The sequence below is a fragment of the Astatotilapia calliptera genome, chromosome 1 (assembly GCF_964374335.1).
Source record: "Astatotilapia calliptera chromosome 1, fAstCal68.1, whole genome shotgun sequence".
NCBI lineage: Eukaryota > Metazoa > Chordata > Actinopteri > Cichliformes > Cichlidae > Astatotilapia > Astatotilapia calliptera.
In genome coordinates this window covers 30,027,753-30,054,064 of record NC_137422.1, presented here as the reverse complement: position 1 = coordinate 30,054,064, position 26,312 = coordinate 30,027,753, and the positions used below count along the sequence as shown (strand labels likewise).

The 26,312-nt window shown below is 40.3% G+C and overlaps 1 protein-coding gene across 2 annotated transcripts in view; it reads left to right on the top strand.

Annotated features, from left to right (window-relative positions):
* atosa (atos homolog A) overlaps positions 1-24,278 on the top strand; it is a 34,980-nt gene extending 10,702 nt beyond the window's left edge. The window contains exons 1-12 of one of the 2 annotated variants that reach the window (XM_080303456.1): positions 551-772; positions 12,430-12,614; positions 14,859-15,055; positions 16,190-16,315; positions 16,552-18,433; positions 18,654-18,779; positions 19,330-19,418; positions 21,565-21,655; positions 21,951-22,109; positions 22,230-22,298; positions 22,696-22,895; positions 23,026-24,278. In XM_080303456.1, the coding sequence (XP_080159582.1) occupies positions 12,570-12,614; positions 14,859-15,055; positions 16,190-16,315; positions 16,552-18,433; positions 18,654-18,779; positions 19,330-19,418; positions 21,565-21,655; positions 21,951-22,109; positions 22,230-22,298; positions 22,696-22,895; positions 23,026-23,179 (3,138 nt within the window). In that variant the 5' untranslated portion in view covers positions 551-772; positions 12,430-12,569 and the 3' untranslated portion in view covers positions 23,180-24,278. Of the gene's footprint in view, positions 1-550; positions 773-12,429; positions 12,615-14,858; positions 15,056-16,189; positions 16,316-16,551; positions 18,434-18,653; positions 18,780-19,329; positions 19,419-21,564; positions 21,656-21,950; positions 22,110-22,229; positions 22,299-22,695; positions 22,896-23,025 lie in introns of those variants that run through there. The other variant, XM_026172610.2, reaches the window with a different exon arrangement.
* The last annotated feature ends 2,034 nt before the right edge of the window (positions 24,279-26,312 follow it).

The following is a 26,312-nucleotide window of genomic DNA, read 5'->3' as shown; positions in this document are numbered from 1 at the left end:
CAACCAAATCAGTCTGGCCCACTTTTTACACAGCCTTTGGAGCTACACTGCTCGGGTTGCTTAATTCAGACTCCCCTTTCTAGAAATTGACACTAGCAGCACAGGAGGGGTCAAAGGCCTGTGCATTTGCGTTAGACAGGGTAGCTCTGATTACAGAGAGAGGCTGGGTTGTCCCACTGCCCTAGTGTCCTGTCACTGCCAGCATTCAGCTTGCTGAAATTTAATAGTGGTCTTATGTGGAGTGAATATAACCGTAAAAATTACCAGGATTTTGTTTTGTGTTTTAAATTTATCATAAAAATGATAATGTTTTCATCTTCATTCCAGCACATCTAGTATACTATCAGGCTGCGTGTTTGTAGTGTTCGGGAAGTAATGCAAGATAAGAATCCGAGTAGATGTAAAGTAGACTCTATAGTGTACATTTAAAGGCTACGTTAGAGAGGTCTACTTAACTGTTGGCCCCACTGGAGCTTAGCAATTCTCACTTTGACCACTGCCCACCTTGTCCACTATTGCTGTACTTACTCCACTCCAGTTCAGGTTAGATAACAGATATTAGTTAGACAGTGAGGTTGAAAAGAACCACTCTTGCTTGAATAACAGAGGCTTTGTGCCTCACAGCTCCAGTGTGTGCAAATAAGGTCAAACAGGATACTGCAGAGAGTTGAGGTCAAAAAGGGCACCGTGGAAGGGTACACCGGACCTTTAAAGATACTGTTATGGATATTTCAGGTGAAATCGGGGGGTATTTGGAGACCTCCAGGAAGAGGTGATTAATTATTATTACTAAATGTCACAAATGCCTGTCTTTTGTTAAATCTCATGAAATTTTACTGTACTTTTCATTCTGCTTAACTGTTGTTCATTCTGCTGCATTTACACCAGGAAGCTGCCCAGTGTAACCAGTCTTATACAGTTAGCTGCCAAGCAACTCATTTGAATAATAAGGGGTTTAAGTACCTTACTTAAGGACTTCAGTTGCTATGGTTGTCAAAGATGAAGGGAACATACTCCATCTCATTTTTAACCCTGGATGTCTGTACAGGATTTGAATTTACACATTTGTATTCACTGGCTAGCCAAGAGTGTGCAGATTTACAGTTCAGAAAGGCTGTAGAAGCTGAATTTGCCAGTCGGTATAGTTATAGCTGCGTTAATTACTGTGGAGGTTCAGTGAAATCCTGCAGACTCATTACACTCCATCAATTGCAGTTACCTAACCACAATAACCTGCCATTGTTACTGGTTCTTTCATCATCCAGTATTGACCTAATACTGTAAGAAAGCTGAACAGATTTGTGTGTATGAACAGAAGTTTTCTTGGTTTTGAACTCGGTGACATACAGTTTTGTTCTCATTAGCCAAATGAGAAATATCCACCTGTAAGTTGGACATGGAGATGAGGATATGTAAAGTAGTAAAGTCGAATAGTAGCAGTTTAGACAAGATGCATAGCTCTTTATAGCTCTTTTATAAAATAAAAAAGCCTGAAGTTAACCTTTTGCACCTCAGCTCAGATTAGGTTTGTTTGTTTAGTCCTTCGGAGTCCAGTTAAGCTTCACAATGGTGATTTTTTTTTTTTTCTCATGAGCTCAGAGGTTGTTTATCATGTAACATCAGTAGTATGTTACTCAGCTACTAAACAACAGCTCTTGTTTTATGTCTGACAATAATGGGTGTGATAGAGAGGACAAGGTGGGGTGCCAGTCTGGGTTGTGCATGTGTTTGTGTGTCTGTGTGTCATTTGTCTGTTGGCAGTTGGAGAATAAAAGCTGAGTTCACAAAGAAGGGTTCTCCTCAGCTGTAGTGGGACTAAAGTCCCTTAGCCAATCAGCACTTGTTGCTATGTCTCATGTGAATCTGCCCCTTTGTGTTGTTAGTGGGAGAGGGACACACACACATTACAGAGTCCATAGTTTAAAGGAAAGTGGGAGCATTTTCAGAAAGGCAGAGGAAAATCCCAATATAGTCTTTGTAAAACTAGTAGTTGTCAACAGAGTCCAAGGTTTAGTGGTGAGATACATTGGCAGCCAGCTTATTGATGAAATTTAAAATACCAGGGTCTCTCACTCTGTTAGTAAAGAACTAAAACAACTGTGATTTGTTTTGTTTTTAAAATTGAAGCTGGAGTTCTTTCTTTATGAGAGATCTTTACCATTATTTACAGCCGCTGGCAAAAACATGCCGGTTTCTTGGCAGACTTCACCACTTCCAGTGTTTTGTAATCTTGTAACACAAGGCAGACAAAAGCAGGAAAGGTGAGCTGGCAGTGATGTGTGATTCATGTTTTAAAACGCTATGGAAACACAGCTGACCCTGTTTATTACAAGTGAAGTTAAGCAAAGCAACAGTCCTCTGCTGTTTTACCGCAGAGATGGAGAGTAAAAGCTCTGTCTGTATAGCGATTCACATTAGAGTACCATAAACGCTGAGGATAACATGCACAGCGACCTAGAGAGGGCTCAGCACTCACAAAGCGAGCATGATCACATAAACAGCTTAACTGTCATAACAGAAACTCATAATGTGCAAAGCAAGGCTGTGGCATAGAGCACCTCACTGCACCCTTACAGAGCACAGCTGAAGCGTTAACTGTCACTTGCGAAGACACATATTGGCGCAGATCATTGCTACACAGAGACACTCTTCAATCACCGTGACGGGAATCTTTAACACAATTTTCCTGTTGCCTTGGTAACACGTGTCCCACCCACCTTTCTTCCCTGGTCAGCAGTTATGATCATTGATCACAGTCTTCTTCCATTCCCAGGTCAGTCAGCCAGGAGGAAAATGACTAAGACCATATCTGTTTTTCTTCCGTTTGTGTTGGAAGTTGTTTTTGTTTGTTTTTAATAAGAAAAGCGGAGGTTATTTATTGCTACAGAGCCTGTGTGGTTATTGCTGGTTCTTCTTTTACAGGAAATTTAGCAAGATTGAAGCTTTTAGATTTCTTACATGGGTGCACTGTGTTCGGGAGCACTTTTAAAACTGGCAGATGTTGAGAAATAGATATAGTACAGCTTCTTATTTTTCACTGGTGAACCTCTTTAAAAATTTTGTCATCTGTATCTGATAAATGTTGTTAATTCAGTTGTCTGAAACCATGTGCATCACAGTGTTGTTTCCTTAGAATTTCCCACGATGTTACAGTTTTTGGTGATACTCTAAGCTTCTTGTTAGCTCGTGATATGTGGTACATGGCATGGGGGTGGTTTTTTGGACCAGCTTGTGAAGTTATACAAGACTGTTCCCTCTATCCAGATGTTTGACTTTTTTTGTTTTTGTTTTTTGGCTTTAACTTGTAACCCGGTCCTGTGGTTGTGTGTTACTGTCCCAGTGTGAGTAATGGTAATTTTAGATGAAAGCTGTAAACCAATATGCTGTCCCAGTCAAAAAGTGATAAAGTTTTTGATCTACAGTAACTAAAATTAAAGGTTATTTTGTTTCATGGGCTCGTTGGGATTTAGTGGTAGTACTTTTTGACTGTGTTGTGTTGACTGGCAACAAAGTGTCAAAGTATTTGGGTCAACCAAAACTGTTTTAAACCCAAACTCCTGTTTTTGTTCAGCACAAGTATTTTTTTTTTTTATAACCAAATTCACGCATCAGCATTACAGGATATATCATAGTTTCGCAACACTTCACCAATATAATGTCTTTAATGCAGAGGAATAGAAACAGTCATTGGTACTGTGGATTTTTGATGAGTTTTCTGACAGTTTACTGGAGAAAACCTTTTAAAAAAAAAAAGTGCAAGGGTGACATCACCATGTGGAATAAATGCCTGGTCCAAACAGCCTATATTATATGAAAGGTCTCCTTTTTACCTACATCTTGATACCCAGCTCATTTCTAGCTGTGATATTCACTATACTTTTCTAATGTAGTTATTTTTAACGCACAGAAACTTGTGTTATTGCTGTGAAATGGAGAAACAACATTGTTGTTCATATATATATATATTATAGTTTGGAAGTATTGCATATTGGTCAAACAATATTAAGACCTAAGGCAGTTTTTCCAAATCCTTGGGAGTTTGAGAATACAGAAAGGCCTCGTTCACAGAGGATCTCCGGATTTCCCTTTGCAATTTGTTGCCTGTTCAGCTTGTGTCAGTTTTCTTTTGGCATAAACTAGTAGGTCCCTCTTAATCTCTTACAAAGCTTTAAAGTGGAACATCTGTATGCCATGACAGTTGTGTTCAGTGCTTTGTTCTCATTTTCTAACTCATACATGAATTATTCCTTTACTTGGAGACAGTTGGTCGTTCACATTGTGGAGATCATCTAACTCTAAGACAACACTGACGTTTCTAACATGAGAGCTTCATGACTCATGTAATGAAAAGTCGGAGCTGACTACAAAAACAGACACTTGCTTTGTGACTTCTTGTTTGGGAAGAATAGTGAAGGTCTGTTTTGGTTCTTTTTTGTTTTTTATATTAGATTTCGGGACAGATAGTCGTGATCCTTCAGATGTAAAGCGAAATAGATATAATTAATTTGGTCTTGTAAAAACCACCTGGTCTCCAAATATAATCAGTCACATTGCAGAATTATGGAACAAAAGGGGGGGGGCAGCCTTGTGAACAATTCCCATAGTGGTAGAAATGCATTCGCAAGAGCTGCTGACATTTCAAAACTGCCACCTGCTTTGCCACCAGTGCATTTGTATACTTTAAGGCTGAAAAGCATGCCTTCATTTTTTTTGAGGTAGTTGCACAGTGGACATCAGGCTGCTTGCATAAGCATAGCTTTGTGGTGGACTTCATGGGAGTCCCTGTAGAAATAGTCCACAAAGTTGTCTGTACTGTGATACTTGTACAGAGTTAGCTCAGCATAACAGTTATAATATGTAGAAATCAAAAGGAACAGAGAACTGCATGGATGTCAGCATTTTAACAAGTAACTTGTGGCTGTTAGAACTTTTCTCACACTTTTGAAATACTGATGATTATTCTTATCTTTTAATAGCACATGACTTCAGGCACTCTCTACTTTAGCAGTTTCTAATATGGGTTTTCATAGCAGACACCATTACAAAGTCATCAAATAGTTGGTTGTGGGAACCTTCACTTTGAAATAAGAGTGAGAAAAAAACAGAAAAGGAGTGCTTACCAAGTTGTGTCTATATTTATCACACTGGGGGCTGCAGTAAAGGCATTTAGCATAGAAGAACTGTCTTGTAAAAATGCAGCTGTGAGTGTGTCTTTATATCTCTATCGGGACTGCAAAATTCTTGATTTCAAAAGAGAGCCTTGGTGTTTTTTACCATTCAAAATCCAGAGGACAGTTGTGTCCAGATAATGAAAATTTTCATTTTGTAATGTCTTTTGAGCATTGTTGGGTTTGTTGAGAAGCAATGATGGTGCTTTGTTAGATGAAGGTTATGCTGTGCACCAGTAGTGCATAATGTCACATGTTGTGGTGCTGCTTCCTTTGGTTGTTGGTGTTGATTGCTCTTGCAAAGATGACAAAGAAGATGTGATGTATGCTGCTTTTTTTAATCTCTCATTTCAATGAAACTGCATTCAGCACAGTAGATTCTCACTCGTATTTTATGAGTGAAACAGAAACGAGTGTTAGATTTGTGTTTATTTATTTTTCCTCTACTGATGCACAGTTAAAAGTCATGTGACACGAAACCAATGTTTTGTTTTATTTTAATCCTTTCAGTAATGCATACTGTACATGATAGAAGTTTAGTTTTTCTGAGAAAAGCTTTGGCTTAAAAATACAACTGCGTATATATTGCAGCCCTTGAGCTTTTGGCACTATCTGCTGTGTCCAGTCCATGCATGATTGAAGGTGAGCTCATTACTGCATCACATTTTTAATTTATATTTCCTGCAGTGATGACTAAGAGGTGTAAGTGCAGCCAAAAAAAACCCAAAAACCCTTTACTTTGAACTGTTCAAGAATCAAGGACATCCACTGCTGTACCCGATCATAATAAGAAATTTTGCGATAGGAAAGACTGAACCTTCTATGTTTGGCTCCATTCAGAAGGAGTTAGATATCATTGTGTGTTAAGCTGACACACCTCAGTGAGCCCAGCAGACTGCTGCTGCACTGAAGCTGCCTGGAAATTGCCTTAATGCAATGCCTCCCGGCTGGCTGGTTATCTGAAGTCTGCAGACCCAAAAAAATCAAATGTCTTACACTTATCAATTTAAAACCTCAAAAGATTTTAAACATCAGGACTAAGACTGGGCATTTAAACTTTTGTAAGTTGCAAATACCCACTTGTGTCTTTGTTTCCTTGATTTGTCTCCAGAAATGGGTCCACTTGTACAGATCTTTGTTCAGAGTTTTATTGCATATTCATCTTGAGAAAATTGTCTCAGCCTGTAAGAGCAGTCAGAGCTGTAGTATCTTGTGTGGATGAAAATCAATTATTACTATGAGATACTTATTATTTTTACAGCATACTTGTGCTCTTAAACAAAGCAAGTGTGTGTTTACTGTTCCTTTTTCTCTTGCTTCTAAGTTTATTCTAATATTAGACGTGGATGTTTTATACAAAGGCAAGTGGAACACCCACTGATAGATCTTTGTTGTTATGTAAATGTTGAATCATGTTTGGGGGGGTTTTCTGGTTTTTTGTTTGTTTTTTCCCTATATTGCAAAATAAGTGTTACACTCACTTAATTTAATTAATTAATTAAAATAAAATTAAGGAAATCCCCACTGTAAAAATTGGACTCTCACAGTGCATAGGGTATATGTTGAAATGTGTTGATGTGCTGTTCTCATCTATAAGAGCTGCTTCATCTCCAGAGTCTTTTATTTATTCTTTTCTGTCCCTGTGAGTATTCTTTGAGAGGAACTCTGCTGAGATAAATGTCACATAATTTGCTTTATTTTTAAGAAATTTTTTCCAAGGTTCAAACATTTGAATGAAATTCACTTGACAGACAGTTAACTGAAAACATGGTTAAAATGACTTCCTGTCTCCCCTTTGAACTAACTGTGTAGGTTTCCGCTTTCCCCTTCAGTCATCTGTCTCCTTCAGTATCTCTACAGACCTTCTGTCTTTCTCTTTGTGAGCTCTGGCTGCTGCCCTGCAGTATGTTATCCCCCCTCTTTTTTGAGTGAGATATATCCTTTCCTTGATAATCAGTACCCCAGCTTTAGGTAGGTGAACTCTGCATTGTTGAATTCCCACTGTAACTTTGATCTGTGACTGATCTTGCACCAGCTTTTGTCTCCAGTTACCTCCATCTCACTTTTGGTAATGCAGCGAATATTTTAGTTAGTTGTTGCTGGTTTTTTTTTCTTTTTTCTTTTAAACACAAACGCAAAATAGAGAGAGTAAACCAAACTTCTGTGCATCAGATTTTTGAAGATGCCTCTTTGGTGTGGGAACTGTTTTTCTGGCATTTCATTAAAACTGGATTCTAGAAAAAATTGTTCATTGGTCAGTAATGAAAATAATTATTAGTTAAAGAAAACAGAGCTTTGCATATTTCACAAATCAAAATAATACAAATCTAGCTTAGTTATTTAATCCTCTGTCTAAAACGAACTGTTTTGCTTGCTTCTTTTTTTAACCCATCTTTCTTCTGATTGGCTGCCCCTCATAGTTGGAACAGTGGGATGGGTGGGGCTTCTGTGCTCAAAGGTGGAGCTGTGTACCTGAGATGACTATGTTAGAGATAGCCCTTCTGATTAACATCATACAGAACAAAGCCTGAATGATTTGAATTGACTGTTAAAAGCATATGCTGACCTAATTTATTTAAAAAAAAACCCACCATTGTAACTGTTTATATATCGCAGGTCTCTTTTAACCATGCTACTCTGGAAGAGGCACAAACCGGGTAAAGTAATGGCCATACAGAGGAGGATGAGAATGGTGGACATATGGGTACTTACTCAGCATTCTAATTAGCTGTGAGTGTATGTGTTTGAATGTTTGTATGTGTAGAGAGCAGAGAAAGAGGCACAACTATGCAGTGATTGTGTGGCCATGGTGCGCGGATTAATCTTATCTAAATGTGTGTCTCTTACATTCTGTCTTTCGCTCCCTCTTTCATGCCATCTGTTTGTGTTTTTAAAAAGCTACTGGGTACACAGTGTAAATGCTCTACTAGACTAAATGCATTTACATTGTATAATTTATAAAGACAGAAACAAGTGTAAGAATCTGTTGCAACACATGCAACAAAAAAAAGGCACACTGAACAGGTTGCTAAGGCACTTTACTGTGACGACAATGTTGGCTATCGAGAATGACCCCTATGCTCTTGTCCTGGAGGCCTTTTTCCATCCCACATGACTCTATACTGATCTTTTGGCTCGAGGAGATGGACACAGCTGAGAGGTGTGTATGTGATTGTGTGCATGTGTGTGTGTGCTGAACCAGGCGATCTGTAGGCGGATTCAGGCTGCTCTTGGTGGCAGGCGGTCATAGGTCTAATAATAAGACGCCCGAATCTTAATCCGACCTGTTACATAATTCACATCACACATGATCAGGAGACAGATGAGAGATCACATGCACATGGAAAAGAGGAAAATAACATTTTCCATCATGTGTACATGTATTACTGTTTGGGTTTGCTTAGTGCAGCATTTATCAGTGAAGTGTCACTGGACCTAAACACACAATTGTTTTCTGTTTGCATTTCTCAAGCACTGTTAGTAGTTGCTTATGGTACTTCTTTCAAACAATTTAAGAGGTCTAATGTAAACTGAAGAACATAATTTACACACATAGATGACCCAAAAACAAATTGAAGGAAGAAAGGAATAATGTATCTCAGACAAACATTAATTTAAAGTGTATGCATACAAACATATCAGCTAATGAGAGACAAAACTGACCGTTTGAAAAGATGGAGAGGCAGGAATTAATCAGTCATGGTCCAGTGGGTAAACGGAAGATGAGGGGAAGGAAAAGGCAGGATTGAACGTTGAACTTGTAGGCTTAATGACAAGTAAACAACTGTTACATGAATTTTAAAGTGACATTAACTATTTGTAGGTATGATTTAAAACATTGTTACATGCCTCTAGCTTTAGGAAATAATTTTAATATATATTTATTAGCTTAAAACGATATATGAAAAAAAAAGCCCTGAAGTTTTCAGGTTTCTAAAGGTCACATGTGCGTGTGAGAGCTAGTCAACTAGATGTTGAAGCTCTGCTGCCTTCGTTGTCCACAACAATAATACTATTCAGTCAAACTAATTATTCAGATTTTATAAATGGAATTTGGATTAATGCAATGATCAGACACTGCCCAGTCTTTAACCTGCCAACTCTTGTGTATTATGTGCACAGCCTCTTCCACACACTACTCAGACAGCTCCCTCGCTGTAAGCAAAATTTATTGTGCATCATTTATGTCTTTTGCGTAGGATTTCGAGTATACAACCTACACAGACATGCTTGTGTGCTGTAGTGCAAAAAGCCAGCACATAGTCTGGCATTTCTGATAGTTTAAAAAGTTGGTTTGATAAGTAAAGGGAAAGACAGCCAAGTTTTCCAAGAAAAGGAAGGAGTTATGAAACCATTAAACACGAAGAAGGTAGATGTGAAAAGCACTGAAATAGGCTGCACTGTACAGTTTTCATTGTTTGGGGGTTTTGTTTTGTTTTTGTTTTGTTTTTTTACACTTGTTTTCACTTCAAATACATTATTTGTCTATGAAGATCTAATTTGGTCTTCTCCACAGCAGGGGCTAAGCTAAAGGACCAACAACAGCGCATCACAAGCAGAAGTAGACTACAGACCTGCTGTTTCACATAATCTTGACACTGCCCATTGTTGACAGTACACAGCTACAACATGTAGACTTAAGTCTGGAAAACTTGGTCTCAGGTCACCGCCCAATGATGCTGGCCCCTTAAAACACACAGTGTATTTTCTGTAGTGTGAATGCCTTTAAAACATTCACGGTGCAGAGAGCAGGGCTTTTTCCTGCCACATGCTACATGTGAGAAGGGAAAATATACCAACCTGTTTCTCCAGAAACAGGAGAGGGTTGAAAATAATTATTTTTCTTAAGATACTGCATTACTTCCATCAGTCATTGAGTTGAGCTTTCTGGGTGAGAGTTTTTCCCATGTAGAAGGATCAGTCTCTGTACCAGCAAGATGAGAAAAATGCCTTACTCTGACTTTTGTTCTGCTTTTAATCATTTCAAGTAGCAGAAATCGGACACAAATGGGATTCTTTCTGAACACTTCATCTGTCCAAAGGTTTTCTTCGCCTTAGCCTCTTTTGTCTTATTCTGTATCTTGATTATCTCCTAACTTTGATTCAAGTTGTGTCTCTTTGTGTTTGTGTGTGTGTGTGTGTGTGTGTGTGTGTGTGTGTGTGTGTGTGTGTGTGTGTGTAGGCTTCATAGGAATGCTCTATTCAGGCGCAGTCCTTTAATGAATGACAGCTCTCATCTACACATACAGAGCCTGGGCCCCTTAACCAGAGCCTCCACCACTGGTCCTTTGTGTGCATGTTGTGTGTCATGTTGTCCTTGTTTGTTAGCGTTCATGTGTGTTTTTGCAATATGTGCTTTAGGGGTGTATGCGTTCCCGAGTCTAGCTTTCCCTAGAGCGAAGTAATCTGACACCCACTGTGCACATATGAATTGGGAGCTGTGTGTGTGTGTGTGTGTCTGCTTTTGGGGGTTAGCAAACCATTTCTCAGAGGCTGTTTTTTCCCTCTGCTCACTTAAGCGCTGCCCCCCCCCCCCCACGCCAATTCATCAGCCCATGCTTCATTTTGTTCCCGAGTGTCACCTTTAGCCCAGATCCCAGTAGTACCAGGAGCCTCTTTGACCAACTGGGAACATCAAACCTTGGTTGGAAATCAGCAAGCCAGAACCCACCATACCCAGTGTGTGCAACCAGCCCTCATGTAAATACGAGAGACGGTGTCCTTGAATGCTGACCTTTGTCATACATTACCCCATTGCTCCTGTCTCTTCTCTCTTGTTCTAGCTCACTGTTGGTCTCCTACTCCCTTTGTTCACACAGTTCTGATTCAGCCCATAAAGAAAAGGAGATTGTCTGTGAATATAGCCTCCCTCTCCATCTCCTTTACCCTGCTTTTATTCAGCCTACAGCTGGCTAACAGACCCCCTCCCTCCCTCCTCATGTTTTGTATTGGACTGCGTCTCTCTCCACGTGCAGCACCAGCTCAAAGGCATGTAGGAGGAGTTCCCTGAGTGGAATGTGTGCGACTGGCTGGCTATGATATGCATGCACTCACACATATATACAGCAGCAGCTCATAGCTCACACTTCTGCATAGCCAGCTGAGAGGGACTCTATTCTACCCAGCCCCGCTGTGGTGGGAGGAGGACAGGGTGTGTTTATGTGCTTCTGTACTTGTGTTCTTGTGAGGACCAGCACAGTCATAGTTTCAAAGAAGAGAGAGAGAGTGAGAGCAGTGTTTTCACCTAAATTTGACTTGAGTTTGGTTTGCTGCTGGCTCACTTATTTAGACCTGCAGAGGTTATATGTACAGGCAACTCCTGTGAGTCAGAAGAAAGAAAGCTATGATTCTTTGTGCTGCTGTGCATCAGCTGACCTCCTGCGGGATTCTGGGAGTTTTCTCTGGAGAAGAGCAGGAGATGGAGAACTAAGACAGGCTCTTCAGCTGTTTGCTAAAAATACCCTCCTTAAGGTCTAAGCTCATTTATAACACAAACAGCAGGATTTGTTTAATTTTGTTGTGGCAGGAGACACGCGAGCTAGTTGACTATCATCTTACTGACCCAGCTGCACCTTTTTGTAGTTGAGAATCAAATACATTTAATGAAATCAAATACTTAGCATAAGCTGTAATTTTACTGTGACATCTAGTTCTCCTTTGTGCTCTTGTATAGCTGTTAGTCAGAGGGGAATAGCGCCGTTAAAGGTCCTGCTCTCTCGTGCCAGCCCCACCCACAGCCCCTGGCCAAACTGGTGGAGCATGCACTCTTATGATTTCTCTTGAGTGATTTCCTCGTGTAACTGGTTGATCTTTTGTTTGCTAATGTTTTTCTAATGAATATTAATGATGTCATCGTCAGTGCGGCTGATGTTTATGTGCACGCCACATAGAGAAGAAACAATCAGTGTGGCTTCACCCAACAACTCAGCTGACATGGATGATCTAAATATATTCCTTTGAAGTGGCCAAACTGGAAAACTTGTGTCATTCACTGCATATCCCCACACCCCTTCTCTAAGCAAGTCTTTTCAGCCCAAGTTAAATGGCCATTTTCAAGCATGCAACACTGAACAGGCAGAACAGGTGGCTTTCTGCCGTGGGTACATTACATTTTGTTTTTGTTTTTTTTAATTGATACTTTTTTCCAGCTGATTCCCCCCCCCCCCCCCCCCCCTTTTTTTTAAATTATTATTATTTGTTTGTTTGAATGTGCACTGGTCATATAGCTACTGCTGACCCTTTGTTTCTTTGTCTTGTCCAGATGCAACAGAGGAGTTTTTTGAGTACGATGCGGAGGAGTTCCTGGTGTTCCTGACCTTACTCATCACAGAGGGAAGGACACCAGAGTATTCTGTGAAAGGCAGGACTGAGGGGCTACATTGTCCGCCAGCCCAGTCAGCCATGCCTCCTCTTCACAAGCATGAATGCAGCGACAAACTACCCCAGGTAAGATTTATTTCATACATCCAGGCAAGGCATAAAGTTATCTGGTACTGTACCCTACATTTAAAGGCTTGTGTTTTTTAAACTGTTCCACATTAAGAATATGGCTGCATGTACATATTGAAAGGAGCCCTATGTTTTGTATTCGTAAAATAGGCCTAATTTGGTTCGCTGTGGGTCAGCAGTTAGTGGTAGTTACGTGGCCTCGAGGGCTGTTTGATGTCATATCACCTGCACTGATAGCGCTACAGATTTTTACATGATTAAAAATTCCATGTGGAGATATTATTACTATAGTCATGCTATGGACACAATTATCAAACAAGCCCGGGCATGTCTGAGAGCTGTGCGTCACCCTCAGATGATGATTTAGTACCTAAAAAGAGAACTACTTCAACCAACCGCAATGCTTTGCAAAATGTACAAGAAAACTGTTCCCACTAAGCGTGGAAACAACAAACCATTAAGTACAACTGGTGATATGCTACCCAAATGTAAACAAGTGACTCTACTGAGAGCTGCAGTACACGGCAGTTAGAGTCCATCTGACCGGAAATGCAAAGGGTGGATGGAAATTAGTGCTGTGGTTACACGGTCGAAGAGCGTTGCTTTAAACAACTGGTTAAAAAGCTTGACCTACAATATAAAATTCCAGTTAGAAAATCTGTGTTAAAAGTATATAAGTATATATATATATATATATATATATATATATATATATATATATATATATATATATATATATATATATATATATACATATATATATATATATATACATATTATACATTTATTTATTTATTTATTTTTTAAGGTCTAAAAAATATACATTATAATTTAATTTAATGTTTCTGAGTGAGTAGAGTGTGACTTCATGCATTTATCTGCAGTTTGGATCAACCTTACATGTAAACATAAGGGGGATCACATTTAATACAATTATATTGCGTTCTTGTCTTTCTGAAATGGTTAACAGGTCGATACAGAGCCAATCTCCATGTTACGTGTAGCCAAATGATAGATCCACCTCAATTTTAACAACCTGCACCATCCATCACTTTAGTAAACATTTTATCAGGAATTGAGGTGTAAAAGGCACAAAACGCTGATAACCTTCTGTGGGATGACCTTCCAGTCCCCCTTCAGGCACAGAATTTTTCCTTGCTTTAAGCAATGTCAATGTACACAGTTACTCATGCAGTCTTTGTTATGTAAACTAAAAGTTGACTTTCCTGAGGCTGGGCGGTATACCAGTTCATCCAGTTTATCTGGTGTACTGCCCTGAATTCCTTTTAAATTTTGTCATACCAATCCACAGCTGACGTTTTGAGCGCTTCAGGTATAGATTGTCGTATCCATTAGTTGCGCATTAATCTTATAGTTTTAACATCTCAACATAATAACCCAAGACAGACAAACAAACAAAGATAAATTGGAAAGTGGAGATGTGCGGGAACTGAGTCTGCTGTCTCAAAAGTTGTGTTTAAAACATAAATAAATAATAATGTTTTTTGCAGTGTTGTGGGTTTAAGCTCAATGACAGAGGAGCACCCAATAATGTAAAGAATGCGGTATGCTGACTTCATTCAAAAACACCAACAATAAAAAGATATACACATAATTTCAAAGCATAACAGGTGACCTGTTAAGAATTAACTGTCAGCTGAATTTATTCTTTTATTTTTGCATTTATAAAAACCAAAACAATAATATTTAAACACATTCAGTTATTGTTGTATGTTGTTAACTCCTGACAGTTGAAAAGTAACGTATTACGTAAGACTAGGTAACAGCCCTCGTGCAATAAAAGCAAAAGAAAACTGCTATCATAAAAAATTACATATTCAGAATGAAGTGTAACATGTTAACAGGATGTTTCAGTGAGTGGTACCTAAGCTGCTCTGATTTGATGGTATACACACTGTACTGATGCATTAGTAAAGATAATGAAGCTCTGTAATAAATTTTTATTTCTACTTTGGCAACAGAGTTGTAACTTTGTAACGAACCGCTGTGTTAGGCTGTTAGCTAATAAATTGAGTCTACAGTATATCCCTCTGTCACTGGACTGCCGTGCAGGATAAAAATATCTTCTTCTTTTTTTTTAACTCAGAGGTTAATAGCAATATTTACTCTCTACCTGCTGTGCCCCTAACTTTGGTGTTGACATTCACTAATGAACACTAACCGCTCACCTTTGTCCACGGATGTGTGTGTGTGTGTGTGTGTGTGTGTGTGTGTGCCTAGTGTCGGCAGGCGAGGCGTACCCGTTCTGAGGTGATCCTACTTTGGAGGAACAACATACCCATTATGATCGAGGTCATGCTCCTTCCAGACTGTTGCTATGGCGATGAGTGCCCCCCAAGTGATCTCATCAGTGACCCGGTCATCAAACAAGATGCTCTGCTGTTGGAGAGATGGACCTTGCAGGCTGTTCCTAGACAGTATGACACACACACACACACACACACACACACACACACACACACACACACACACACACACACACACACACACACACACACCATTTTAAAGATGGGGAATGCAAGTAAATGTCTATTTTGTTATTTTTCGTAACGTACACTGTCCTCTTTTACTATACAAGAAGCATTATCTCTCTGCTTACTTTAATGTTCGGTTTTGCTGATGAAGAATCATCTTAAGCACAAAGAAGTTGTTGTGCAGGCAGGTTTTTCTAAAAAAAAAAAAAAATAGATTTGACAGTGTTCAAGACACTATTTGCTCAGGCTACTAGAATAGTCAGATTTTTCAAAGAAGAAAAACAACACAAACATAACTTGTTTACTGGCTCTCAGCCCTGTTTGATCTTGTTGAGACTAGCTGAAAAAGCACTTGATTTATGGAATACAAAATTGTTATTACTGTCAGAGCTATTCATGCCTTAATGATAGGGAAATGATATCAATAATCTTGCTACAAACGTTTTTTAACTTGACTGGACAGAGCCTCACGCTCACAGTCTGATGATAAAACTGACATCACTCTGAGCCAAATGGACAACAGCAGAAACTTATAACACGTCTGTAAGGGTCACTGCAGCTGCTAAACTTGAAAGGATGTACATGGTATGTTGGGTCTCTAAGTATAATTAACATGTGCTTGTTTACCAGCAGACTTGTTGCACATGGACCAAACATGGGGCATAACAGTCCTCTTAGTATGACATCATGTGTTTTACAAAACTGCTGCATAAAAACGGCATTTTATTTTATATTTGGGGGACAAGGAAAACCTTCACCAACAACAACAAAAATTTGAAAAATCGTTAGTTAAAAAACAAAAAAAACCCAAAAGGACAGAAAAACAAAGCACAGTTAAAAGCTTTAAAAGAACTAGAAAATAAAACAATGGTCAAAAATCCAAAAAATTAATAATAAAAAATATATATAATTGGTGCGGTACTCAGGGAGTTAATTAGTCTGACATATTGGCCTACTTTCCTTCTCACATGTGTAGGAACAAGGAACACTGTGAAAGATTAAAAAAATACACATCGTTTTCTCATTAACCTGACATACTGGCACACTTCCACCATTTTTTTTTCTCTTTTTTTCTAGAAGCGGCGACCGTTTCATTGAAGAGAAGACCCTGCTGTTGGCTGTTCGTTCTTACGTCTTCTTCTCCCAGCTCAGCGCCTGGCTCAGCGCCTCACATGGCATCGTCCCCAGAAACATCCTGTACAGGTCAGATGTAACACTCACTGAAGACTTTAACAGTGATGAGCTGAAGACTGTTCAGTCAAGCTTCCACACTAGTGCTAGTTCCACACTAAAGCGAAAGTTATGTTAGTTGCACATTTATATACACATGTGTAAGGTTTGTGTGCATAGCTAAAATGTTATTACAGCCCAGAACGTTCTTTTAAACTTAACAGTTAACGGGACCCTGTTTATTGAATCAGGATTTTTCCATCCAATAGGATCAGTGCTGCTGATGAAGAGTTGGTGTGGCAGTTTTCCCAACCACCTTCAGAGCACATATTCCCAGTCCCCAATGTTTCCCAGAGTGTTGCACTGCAGGTCCGTGTCCAGTCGCTCCCCAGACAGCCCACCTATCCCACCCTAGCCTGCAGCATCCATACCGGCCTTCCTCCGCTTTACAGTAAGACTCCCAGCCTCAACCCAAACCTTAACAGCCATGGTGGCCTGCCCACCCTCAAAAAGAACCAGGACCCCAGTAAGGACAACCTCCTCAACAACTCTAATACGTACAGCAAGAGCTCCAACTCAATGTCCAGCCTTCTCCTCAATGGTTTACCCATTCCCAATCTCCCCATCAACAACATCCCCATTAACAGCCTTCCTCACACATCTGTGCCACATCCATACAGCAAGAAGAGCCAAGAGCCTGGTGAAAATCACTCGTATCAGAACGGAGAGCTCCCACAGGGCAACGCCCCCCAACGTCAGGGCTCCCCACTCTTCCACAGGCCCTCTCACTCCCCCACGCCATCCCGCTCCCACTCCCCCTCCCCACTTCCTACAAGTAAAGCAGGGAAGTGGCTGTACTCAGCTCTCAATGGTTCATCTGAACCCACACAGGTAGAAGACTATGGTTCTTGTACCAGCAACAACAACGAGAGGTCAAAGAGTGCACTCCCCGAGCCTCTGAGAGCTTTTAAGAATTTTTCCATGGCCGAGCCACCCCGCTGCCCCTCCCCGAGGCCTGCTGCACCTGAGACAAACCCACTGATTGGTTCCCTGCTGCAGGAGAGACAGGAAGTTATTGCCCGTATTGCACAGAGGCTCAACTTTTGTGACCCCACAGCACCCCCACTCCCTCCCGGCCTTTTTGCTTCTGACAACCCTCCCAAAGCCATGTGGGGCAGTAACCATGATGATATAACTGCCAGTAAGACCAAAGAGCTTGAGGTACCGCCCTATGAGTCTGTGGGACATGTGTGGCCCACCCCGTTTAACACACCTGTGACTGACACTTCTTTCGGGAAATGGGAAAGCTCCTCCCCTAAACCTGCAGCCTGCAGGAGGCTAAAAATGACTGAGACAAGAGACAGAGAAGAGGAGAGGAACGGGGAGAAGGAGTCAGACAGAGAGAAGGAGAAAGACAGGGAGAGGGATACAGACAGCTCTCTGATTGCCCAAGCAGTTCAAGACATTACTAGGCTCATCCAGGAGAGACTGTCTGTCCCCTCTCTGTCCCCCCGGCACAGCAGAAGCGGCAGCCCTCTGCACCATACTCACACAACAACAGTGACACACACAGTCCGCACATACTCGCACACCACACACATCCCACATGCCCCACACACTGCCACCAACGGCTACACCAACGGCCACATACCTAGCCACGAACCTCACAGAGGCAGCACGCACACCGCTGCCACACACACGCCTGTTTGCACAGACAAGCCCCGAGTTGATCGGGGTTCCGAATGCCATTCTCCCCGGGCCCAAAATGGTGCTCAGTCTACACTTGAAGAACCCTCATTCAGAGGCCAGTCCCATGCACAGGCTGGTCAGCGTTTACGAACTCCTCCAAAGGAAAAGCTCAGAGTCAGGACACCCAGCAGCCATGAATCCCCCCCTGCCTCCCCCCTCATTGAAAACCGCTCCTGGCAAGCCCAGATTTCGAACTGGACTTGCGACTACGCCAGCCCAAACATGAACTGTAACAGAAGCCACGACCACAGCAAGCCTCAAGCTCAATCCCAGATGCAAATGCAGATGCAAAACTGCAAACCTGCCCAGGCCCCGACCCTCCAGGATGAGAACCAGGCACCCTCAGATTCTGGATGCTCCAGCACATCAAGTCTAGATATGACTCCACCTTCTACTGTTCTCGTAAGACAATTCTTTCTCTAATGAGCATTGTCCAGTATGTGTGATACCCTTTTTAGTCATCAATAATGTATCACACCTGTGCTAATCACAGTTTTATATGTAAGACAAAAAAAAGGTAACAGAGTAACATGCTTTATTCTAAGTTGCTGGGGTAGGAAGATGATGTAAGTTCACTTGTCCACTTGCAAGCTGTTTTAATGTATTCTCTCTATACTCCCAGCGTACTCAGAGTCCCTCCCCTCTGCGTCCCTGCAACAGCTGGAAGAAACAGAATCGCCACTCATTAGACGCTACAGCAACCAAGGCCTTCCACCCCTGCACTGGCCTGCCTCTGCTCTCCAGCCCTGTAAGTAACACACAAGCACACACACATTCATGTACAGTAGCTTCATGTCTTCTAACTGAAACAGTTCTCAGCTTCAAAATTGAACATCTGCGGAAAAGACACTTGAGTCAGATGCAGGCTTACCGAATGTTTTAGCTATGCTTTAATAGTCACTGTCAGAGTCCATGCAAGTCTTTGTCATAACACCATGCTCACCACCTCTTGTTGAAGCATTACTCACAGTGCTTCACCAATGAATATACTACAGTACTTTAAATGTTGATGATTAGGATAGCTTTTTTTTTGGGCTGCTGGGCTACTGAGTAGTTTTTCAGCGTTGATGTGCACACGTGGCGATACGTAAGCTAAATGACTCATCAGCATCTCACCAGTCACAAGTTTCATCATCACAGTTTCTTCTGATCACTTTTACACATACTGTAAACACACACACACACACACTTAAGTCTCACCAGCAGCAAGCTGACACATGCAGGTCATGACACTCTCTCTATAAAAAATATAAATAAATAAAAATATGTGTTGATGGTGTCCTGTGTGTCTGCTACAGGTTCCTCAGAGGAAAAGTCAAACAGGATACTTTGACCTGGACACCTCTGTGGCTGGCTGTAAGGGTTTGCCTTGGGCCTCTGGGAAAAGGTATACATTTTCTCACCTGGGATCTGTGTTACTATAGTTACTAGTTTCCAACTCATTTTGTACAAGAAACTAAGTTTTGGGCGCTTTGACTAGTTACAATGCAGTCTTTTGTCTTACAGTTACCTCCCACATTATCTGATGATTACAGTACCATCTGGATCTAGTTACTCATACTTTTCATCATGATTTTTAAAACCTACATGTTTCGCTCACTTTCCAGGCTCACAGCTTTTATTATATGTAACAAATATCGAGAAAAACTTGAAGATGGAGGTATTTTGTTTATTATACAGCTTATATTGTAAAGTACAGAAAATTCAGATCCTAATCACACCCGAACCCTTGGATACAAAAGCCTCAGATAAACAGTTGCATAAATCAGGCTGTGTGAGAAAAGATGAGACCATAGCAGCTTCACAGAGGGCTAAAGCTGGGTCAGCCCCGTTCTGCTGACTTTTCCTCTCACAGTGCCACCTGCTGAAGCTCTGCTGTACTGTGACTGCATCTAGAAATGCACACACGCAGCTCAAAATGGCAGACAGCACTGAACTGGCTTTATATACACAGAGATTCATGGCTCTGCCTACACACAGCAAATGTGGGTGGAAGCTCAGTGCTGCTTTTTTGTACAGCAGATGTTTGAAGAGTTTGGTATTCGGGGGTGAAAGGTCATTTTAGCTGTTTAAAAGAGCCGTTTTGCTCTGGTTGGTAAAAGGCACTATATGATATTATTTGTTTATATTTCGCCAAAAACATATGGTTGATTGAAAGAGTCATATGTAAAGTTTCTATGTTGTGACCTGTGGGCCTGAACACTTTATTTGCACTTCAAATGAATTAGGATTTCAGAGTAACCAACATTTCAAGTTGCCACTCGTGTTTATACACAGATGGAAGCCGGTTTGAGATCATTTTAGCTCACCTGAGACGCATATCTATTAAGGCACACTAGAAATGTGTGCCATGTAAATACCTTTAGGCATTTACATTAGGGCTGCTCGATTATGGCAAAAATGATAATCACGATTATTTTCACTGAAATTGAGATCACGATTATTTGACGATATTTATTTAACCCTTTAAGACCTACTATAGAACCAAGTCCACCAGAGCTTATTTTTTTTTTTTTACATGCTGTAGTGCCATTTGTGGGAGCATTTCAAGTTGCTATACATCAATACAACTGTTACAGCCCATATTTTAATAATATGTATGCATTAAGTCCATAGTAATTACATAAATTGCAAAAAAGTGCAATAAACTACAAAAAAAATTGAAAATCGCTTTTGTTTTGTTTACATATATTTCTACTTGGAGAAATTTAAGAGGTTTATCCCTCGAAACTTTAAATACAATAAAGTTGCAAAAAATAGTTTCCCACCACAGGAAATTTATTTTGAGTGTCTTCATAGTTTTATTTTGGAGATACAGCAATTTTTATATACTGCAGGAAAAACAAAAAACAATCCTATGATGCAAATTTGCAAAGAAAACAGCATGTGCATCATTTCACTGTGGGAAGTGTTACGAACAGCTGATAGGAACGGAAAAGCGTGTTTCTGGAATATTATGTTTTTGTTCCTGCAAGCGCTTTTTATGCAATTTTTGCAAAGCTGATGGCATCAGATGTAAGTACAACTCCTCCGGTTTCATATGCAAAACAAATTATTGCGCTAGCTTACACGGTTCAGGTTCTACAGGGATTTAAAAATAGTTACGCAAAACGGAGCGTGCTGCTCTGACCGGCTTTAAAGGGTTAACAATAACTTTAAAAAAATAATATAAAATAGTGTGCAACACCACTGAAGTTTTTTTTTTTTTTAAACTCTCTTTTCAACCAACAGCAGTCAGTCTCCTCTCCAAATAACTTCTGCTTAGCTTTCCGAGCTTCCCTCGGGTCCTCTTAATTAGCGGTCTCCAACCTTTTTTGCGCCACGGACCGGTTTATGCCCGACAATATTTTCACGGACCGGCCTTTAAGGTGTCGCGGATAAATGAGGGAGGGGCTAATAATCGGCTCAGTCATTTTTAATGATCGTTGAAAGCCCAGATCGTAATCGTGATTAAAATTCGATTAATTGAGCAGCCCTAATTTACATAACGCATTTAAAAACGTGTTGATCCAGCATGTGTTTTTTTACTACAGGGTGTGTCTAAAGAGAGAGGGGTACACTGATGAGTCACAGCAGCTGTTCAGTGCTAGTGCTCCACCTGCCAGTCTGCTGGGAAACTTTGAGGTATAGCACACAAACACAGAATCATCTGTTCTCTTCAGCTATCGTTTTTGACATTAGCTCAAGTCCGATTCTCCTTTTTGGATCCCTAAACTGTCACATTCTCAAAGGGATTTAACCTCGAGCAACCACCATACTGCAGGTTGTACTTTTTTTTTTTTAAAGAAAAATGAAAACATAGCTGTGAAACATGGTCTAACAAGTCCTGATTTTAAAACTTTCAAGTGAAAACCAAAACTGTGTCAACCTGTAGAAAAGTAAGAGTGACATTTTTAAAGCTGAACTTATGTCCCATTAGGAGTGTGTGCTGAACTACCGCCTGGAGCCTTTAGGGACAGTGGAGGGTTTCACAGCAGAGGTCGGCGCCAGCGGATCCTTCTGCCCCAGTCACCTTACCTTACCTGCAGATGTGTCATTCTATAGTGTCTCTGATGACAACGCTCCCTCACCATATATGGTAAAATTTCTTTTTCTATAAAGTAATAATAAAGCCCCCTAAGCCTAGAGATAAAACCATATTAGCTCATGTGTGTTACTTCTGTTTGCCTGTTTTTGATTGCCATGTGTTTTCTGGCAGGGTGTGATAAACCTGGAGTCCCTGGGAAAAAGGGGCTATCGTGTACCTCCATCAGGAACCATTCAAGTGGTGAGGATTTTCTTTCACAGTTGACAGTAGACATGTTTTCAAAATATAGCTACATCACAGCGTGGCTGAGAACAAAGAGCAGATTACAGGAAGTAACAAAAGTGAATGGAGACTCCTTGTGGATGTAGAGGAAACTGCATCATTAAACATACAGGGACCTGTTCAAGGCTGTTTTGTTTCATTTATAGTGCAGAAAGCTCTTATCTCCTTAATACTCGGATTACATTGTTGGGATTGTAGGTATAGAGGAATAGTCATATTATGTATCTTGATCACAGCATGTAAAGTGTAAAAAAATATTTGCTATAGTTAAATGAAAGACAGTGTTAAAACTTATTACAAAGCCTGACTTTAAAATGGTTTTAACCCTGCCATGCTCTCCGGTTAAACCCCTCAGACCTTATTCAACCCTAACAAGACAGTGGTAAAGATGTTTGTTGTGATGTACGACCTACGAGCCATGCCAGCTGGACACCAGACCTTCTTACGCCAGAGGACCTTCTCTGTTCCCGTCCGTCGTGACACAAACAATCAGACCAGCAGGAAACCCCTCGCCCTGGGCCAGGGACGAACCTTGCGCTACCTCATTCACCTGAGGTGAGATGGCTGTTATTTTTGTCTGAACACTCAAAGTGGAGCATATCCAGCAGCACCCATGTTTATACTCCCATTTTCATGCTTTTGGCCTGTCATTTCATGCTTTTCTCCCTCTCCCAACCTCTACCAGGTTCCAGAGCTCTAAGTCTGGGAAGATCTACCTCCATAGGGACATCCGTCTGCTGTTTTCCAGGAAGTCCATGGAGGTGGACAGCGGTGCTGCCTACGAGCTCCAGTCCTTCACAGAGTCCCCTGTTGACCCGCCGTACTCTTCCCGCTGCTGAGGCCTGAAGCCCTCCCTCCTCCACCCGGCAGGCCACTACTGAAACATTAGTCACAACTTGATGCCAGCGACAGACTCAGACCGTTAGTCCATTTGAAAAGAGACGAGGTTTAAGGACCAGAGTCAAAAGCCTCTCATGGTCTGTCTCCACAAACTTATGTTTCATCCCCTGTCATCCAAAACTGGCAAAGGGGGCAGCAAGCTGAGATCCTAGGAGACTCATCAGAAATAAAAGCTTGTTCTCTGTTAAGCTTACAGCTTTGGAGCAGAGTGGCTGAGTCAAAAGTTTCGGTTTTAGGATGTATTTCTAATGTTGTACTCCTGGTCAATATGTGTTTAACAGATTTCATGGGTAACATGCTTACCTTCTATTGTGTGTATCCCCTCCAGCGTCTTGCAGGAGAGTAGACACACATAAAGTTAGACAAAAAATTTATTTGAAAAGAGTCGAGGCGTTAAATCGAAATGTTAATTGGACCTATTGAGTGTGAAATAAGAAATAATTTGTTTCTAATTGAATGTGATGGCCTTTTAATAATAAACGATTCCGATTTTAAATTTTTCAAGATTAGATTGACCCAGCTGAACGTGTACTCAGTTTTCTCTCTGTGATTCCTGAGCTCGGAGCAGAGGTTGTGCATATAGATGAAGAACCCTATGGCAAACTGCGATGCAACATATACCATGGACCACTGAAAGAAAAAAAACAAAACAGCAACAACAAAAAAAAACAGTCGAACGAGCAATCAAGATAGACTTACGTGAAAGCATCACAGCAGAACATCAGAAGTGCACTGTGGATTTTTTTTTCTCAATGTAACTGGAAATGAAACAGAAAATAGAAATATTCTAATACTTTTGTACTGTTACAAAACCACTTTATTGGAAGTGTTGCAATAGAAAGAATAACCTTAGTTTAGTGTTTACACATTCACTTTCAGTTTACTTACCATCGGTTTATTTAATATTTAAATATTTCAGTTATTACTTGTGACGTCTGCCATGCTAAGATGATGTAGTGCAAACTGTATATCATAGTATGTATTTTTGACATTAATATTCAAATCTGAAAAAATATATCTATATATCTTCTAAAGCAATTTGGAATCTGCTGTGTCTCTTTGTGGTTTTAATTCTCACACTATGTTTCCTGTTCTGCCTTTTGATGTGTCTTGATGCTCACCTCCGTCTTTATGTGCAAACAGTAACTGGTTTTCTGCTAAATGCAAGATAAAAGGTGCATAAGAGAACGTGGGAATGGCAAGAATGATGTGTGGGGTGTGATAGCTGATTTTCAGCTGTCACACCCCCACACATTTTTTTTTTTTTTAAACATTGGCCAGTAGTCACTGACTCATCCTGGTGCAAAACAACACTATAAATACATGTGTTGAGATCTGTTACTGACAGCCCTTGTTTTTAGTACATTGTTGATGTTTTTCAAACACAGACAGCATAGCGCACTCTTTGGGATGAGTCACAAGCATTCCTTGTATATTAGGCTGTAATCAGTAAAAGTATATGCACATGAACCATTTTAATCACAATGAGAGTAAAAACGGTATATCTGAGGTGTAAGTGAAAGTTTAAACACAAGTTAAATTGCTTTATGTAATTACAGAAATTTGTTTCATTTTGTTTTTCTCCGGTTCAAAACAGTGAGTCTTTGTTACCATACACCCCAAATGCATTTCAGATATTTCAGTTTTTTTTTTTATCAGTCTCTCAATTTGTAAAACTGAGAATAGGCTAAACTTAACCAAATTTATAAAATAAATAACTGCGATGTTTTTGAAAATCGTACATTTCTGATGAAAACTAACTTTTTCTTTTCTGAAAAAGTTAAATTTTAGAGAATCCTGATCAACTTTTATACTGTTTCCAGGGCTTTTATTTTGAAAATCAAACCAACTGAATAGTTTCCTATATTGGAGGACTTTATTTAGAAAATTACATAATTTTTCATATTTTTTATTAAGAAACTGGGGGCTTGTATTGTATCTGACACACACCTGTTGGGCACTGTCAGGGTCTAGGCCTGTGGTCTGTTGTCCTTCAGTGTGTGTCTGAGAAAGAGGAAAGGAAATTGTGAATGGCATCTGTGAAAACTTGATGTTAAGAGCAATGTTGCCTATAAGCTGCGTGCGTGCAGCTTATAGGGACATATATAGATATCTATATATCTATCTATAGATAGATATAGAGCCAAATAATAAATGGATTGCACCAAATTCTTTTAATTAACTTGTTGAAAGAATGACTTGACATGACTTCCAGCTTACATAACCACCGGATCCACCATGCAAGGTATTTCCAGGTATTTTGCCTTTAAAATGATAGATTTCTGGAATCTGAGGTATCATAACAAAGATTAAATGACTGGTCGTTTACAGCTTGAAGGATCCTCTTTGTTGTCAATACAATGATTGGAGATGACTAGAAAAGTTTTACTTTTGATACAATAAGATCCTTTTGAAGGGGTAGTGTGAATATCATTGATTTTAAGTAAAAGGGTTTAAGAAGTAATGCAAGTACACTTGTTCAAGTAGACTAGTTTAAACTTGTTTCTTGGCACACTGTGGGGGCCCTTAGCATGATCTGAGCTAAATCCCACATCCAACGTGTTGATTGCTGCTGATCGTGTCATCCCTTTATGGCCAGTGTACTCATATTCTAATGGCGGCTTCCAGCAGCATAACGCATCATGTCACAAAAGCTCAAATCATTTCAAACTGGTTCATTAAACATGTCAATACATTTCTAAAAAATGACAAATGGGTTCTGAAACATTATTCGTTTACGCTGCACGTGCTCATATTTGGCTCTTTTTTTTTTTTTTTTTTTTTAATCAGAAGGAAAAACAAATTACTCTGGGGGTGGGTATAAAAAGAAAACACTTTATTTTGTATAGCTGTATTCCTCTTGGTTTTGTGCAATGAGATGTAGTGAGGAAACGGAAAATAAATCGGCCAGCATTAAGCGGTGCCGAGCTCTCCATCCTCCAGATCTGCGGATTATTTTCTGAGATCTGGATTTGTGACACAGCACATGGACCCAGCAGCTGATCTTTGTGTCATTATGCAACCTAAATCTGAACTCCGTACCCGGTGCGTGTGCATGGCGGGAGCGCGCGT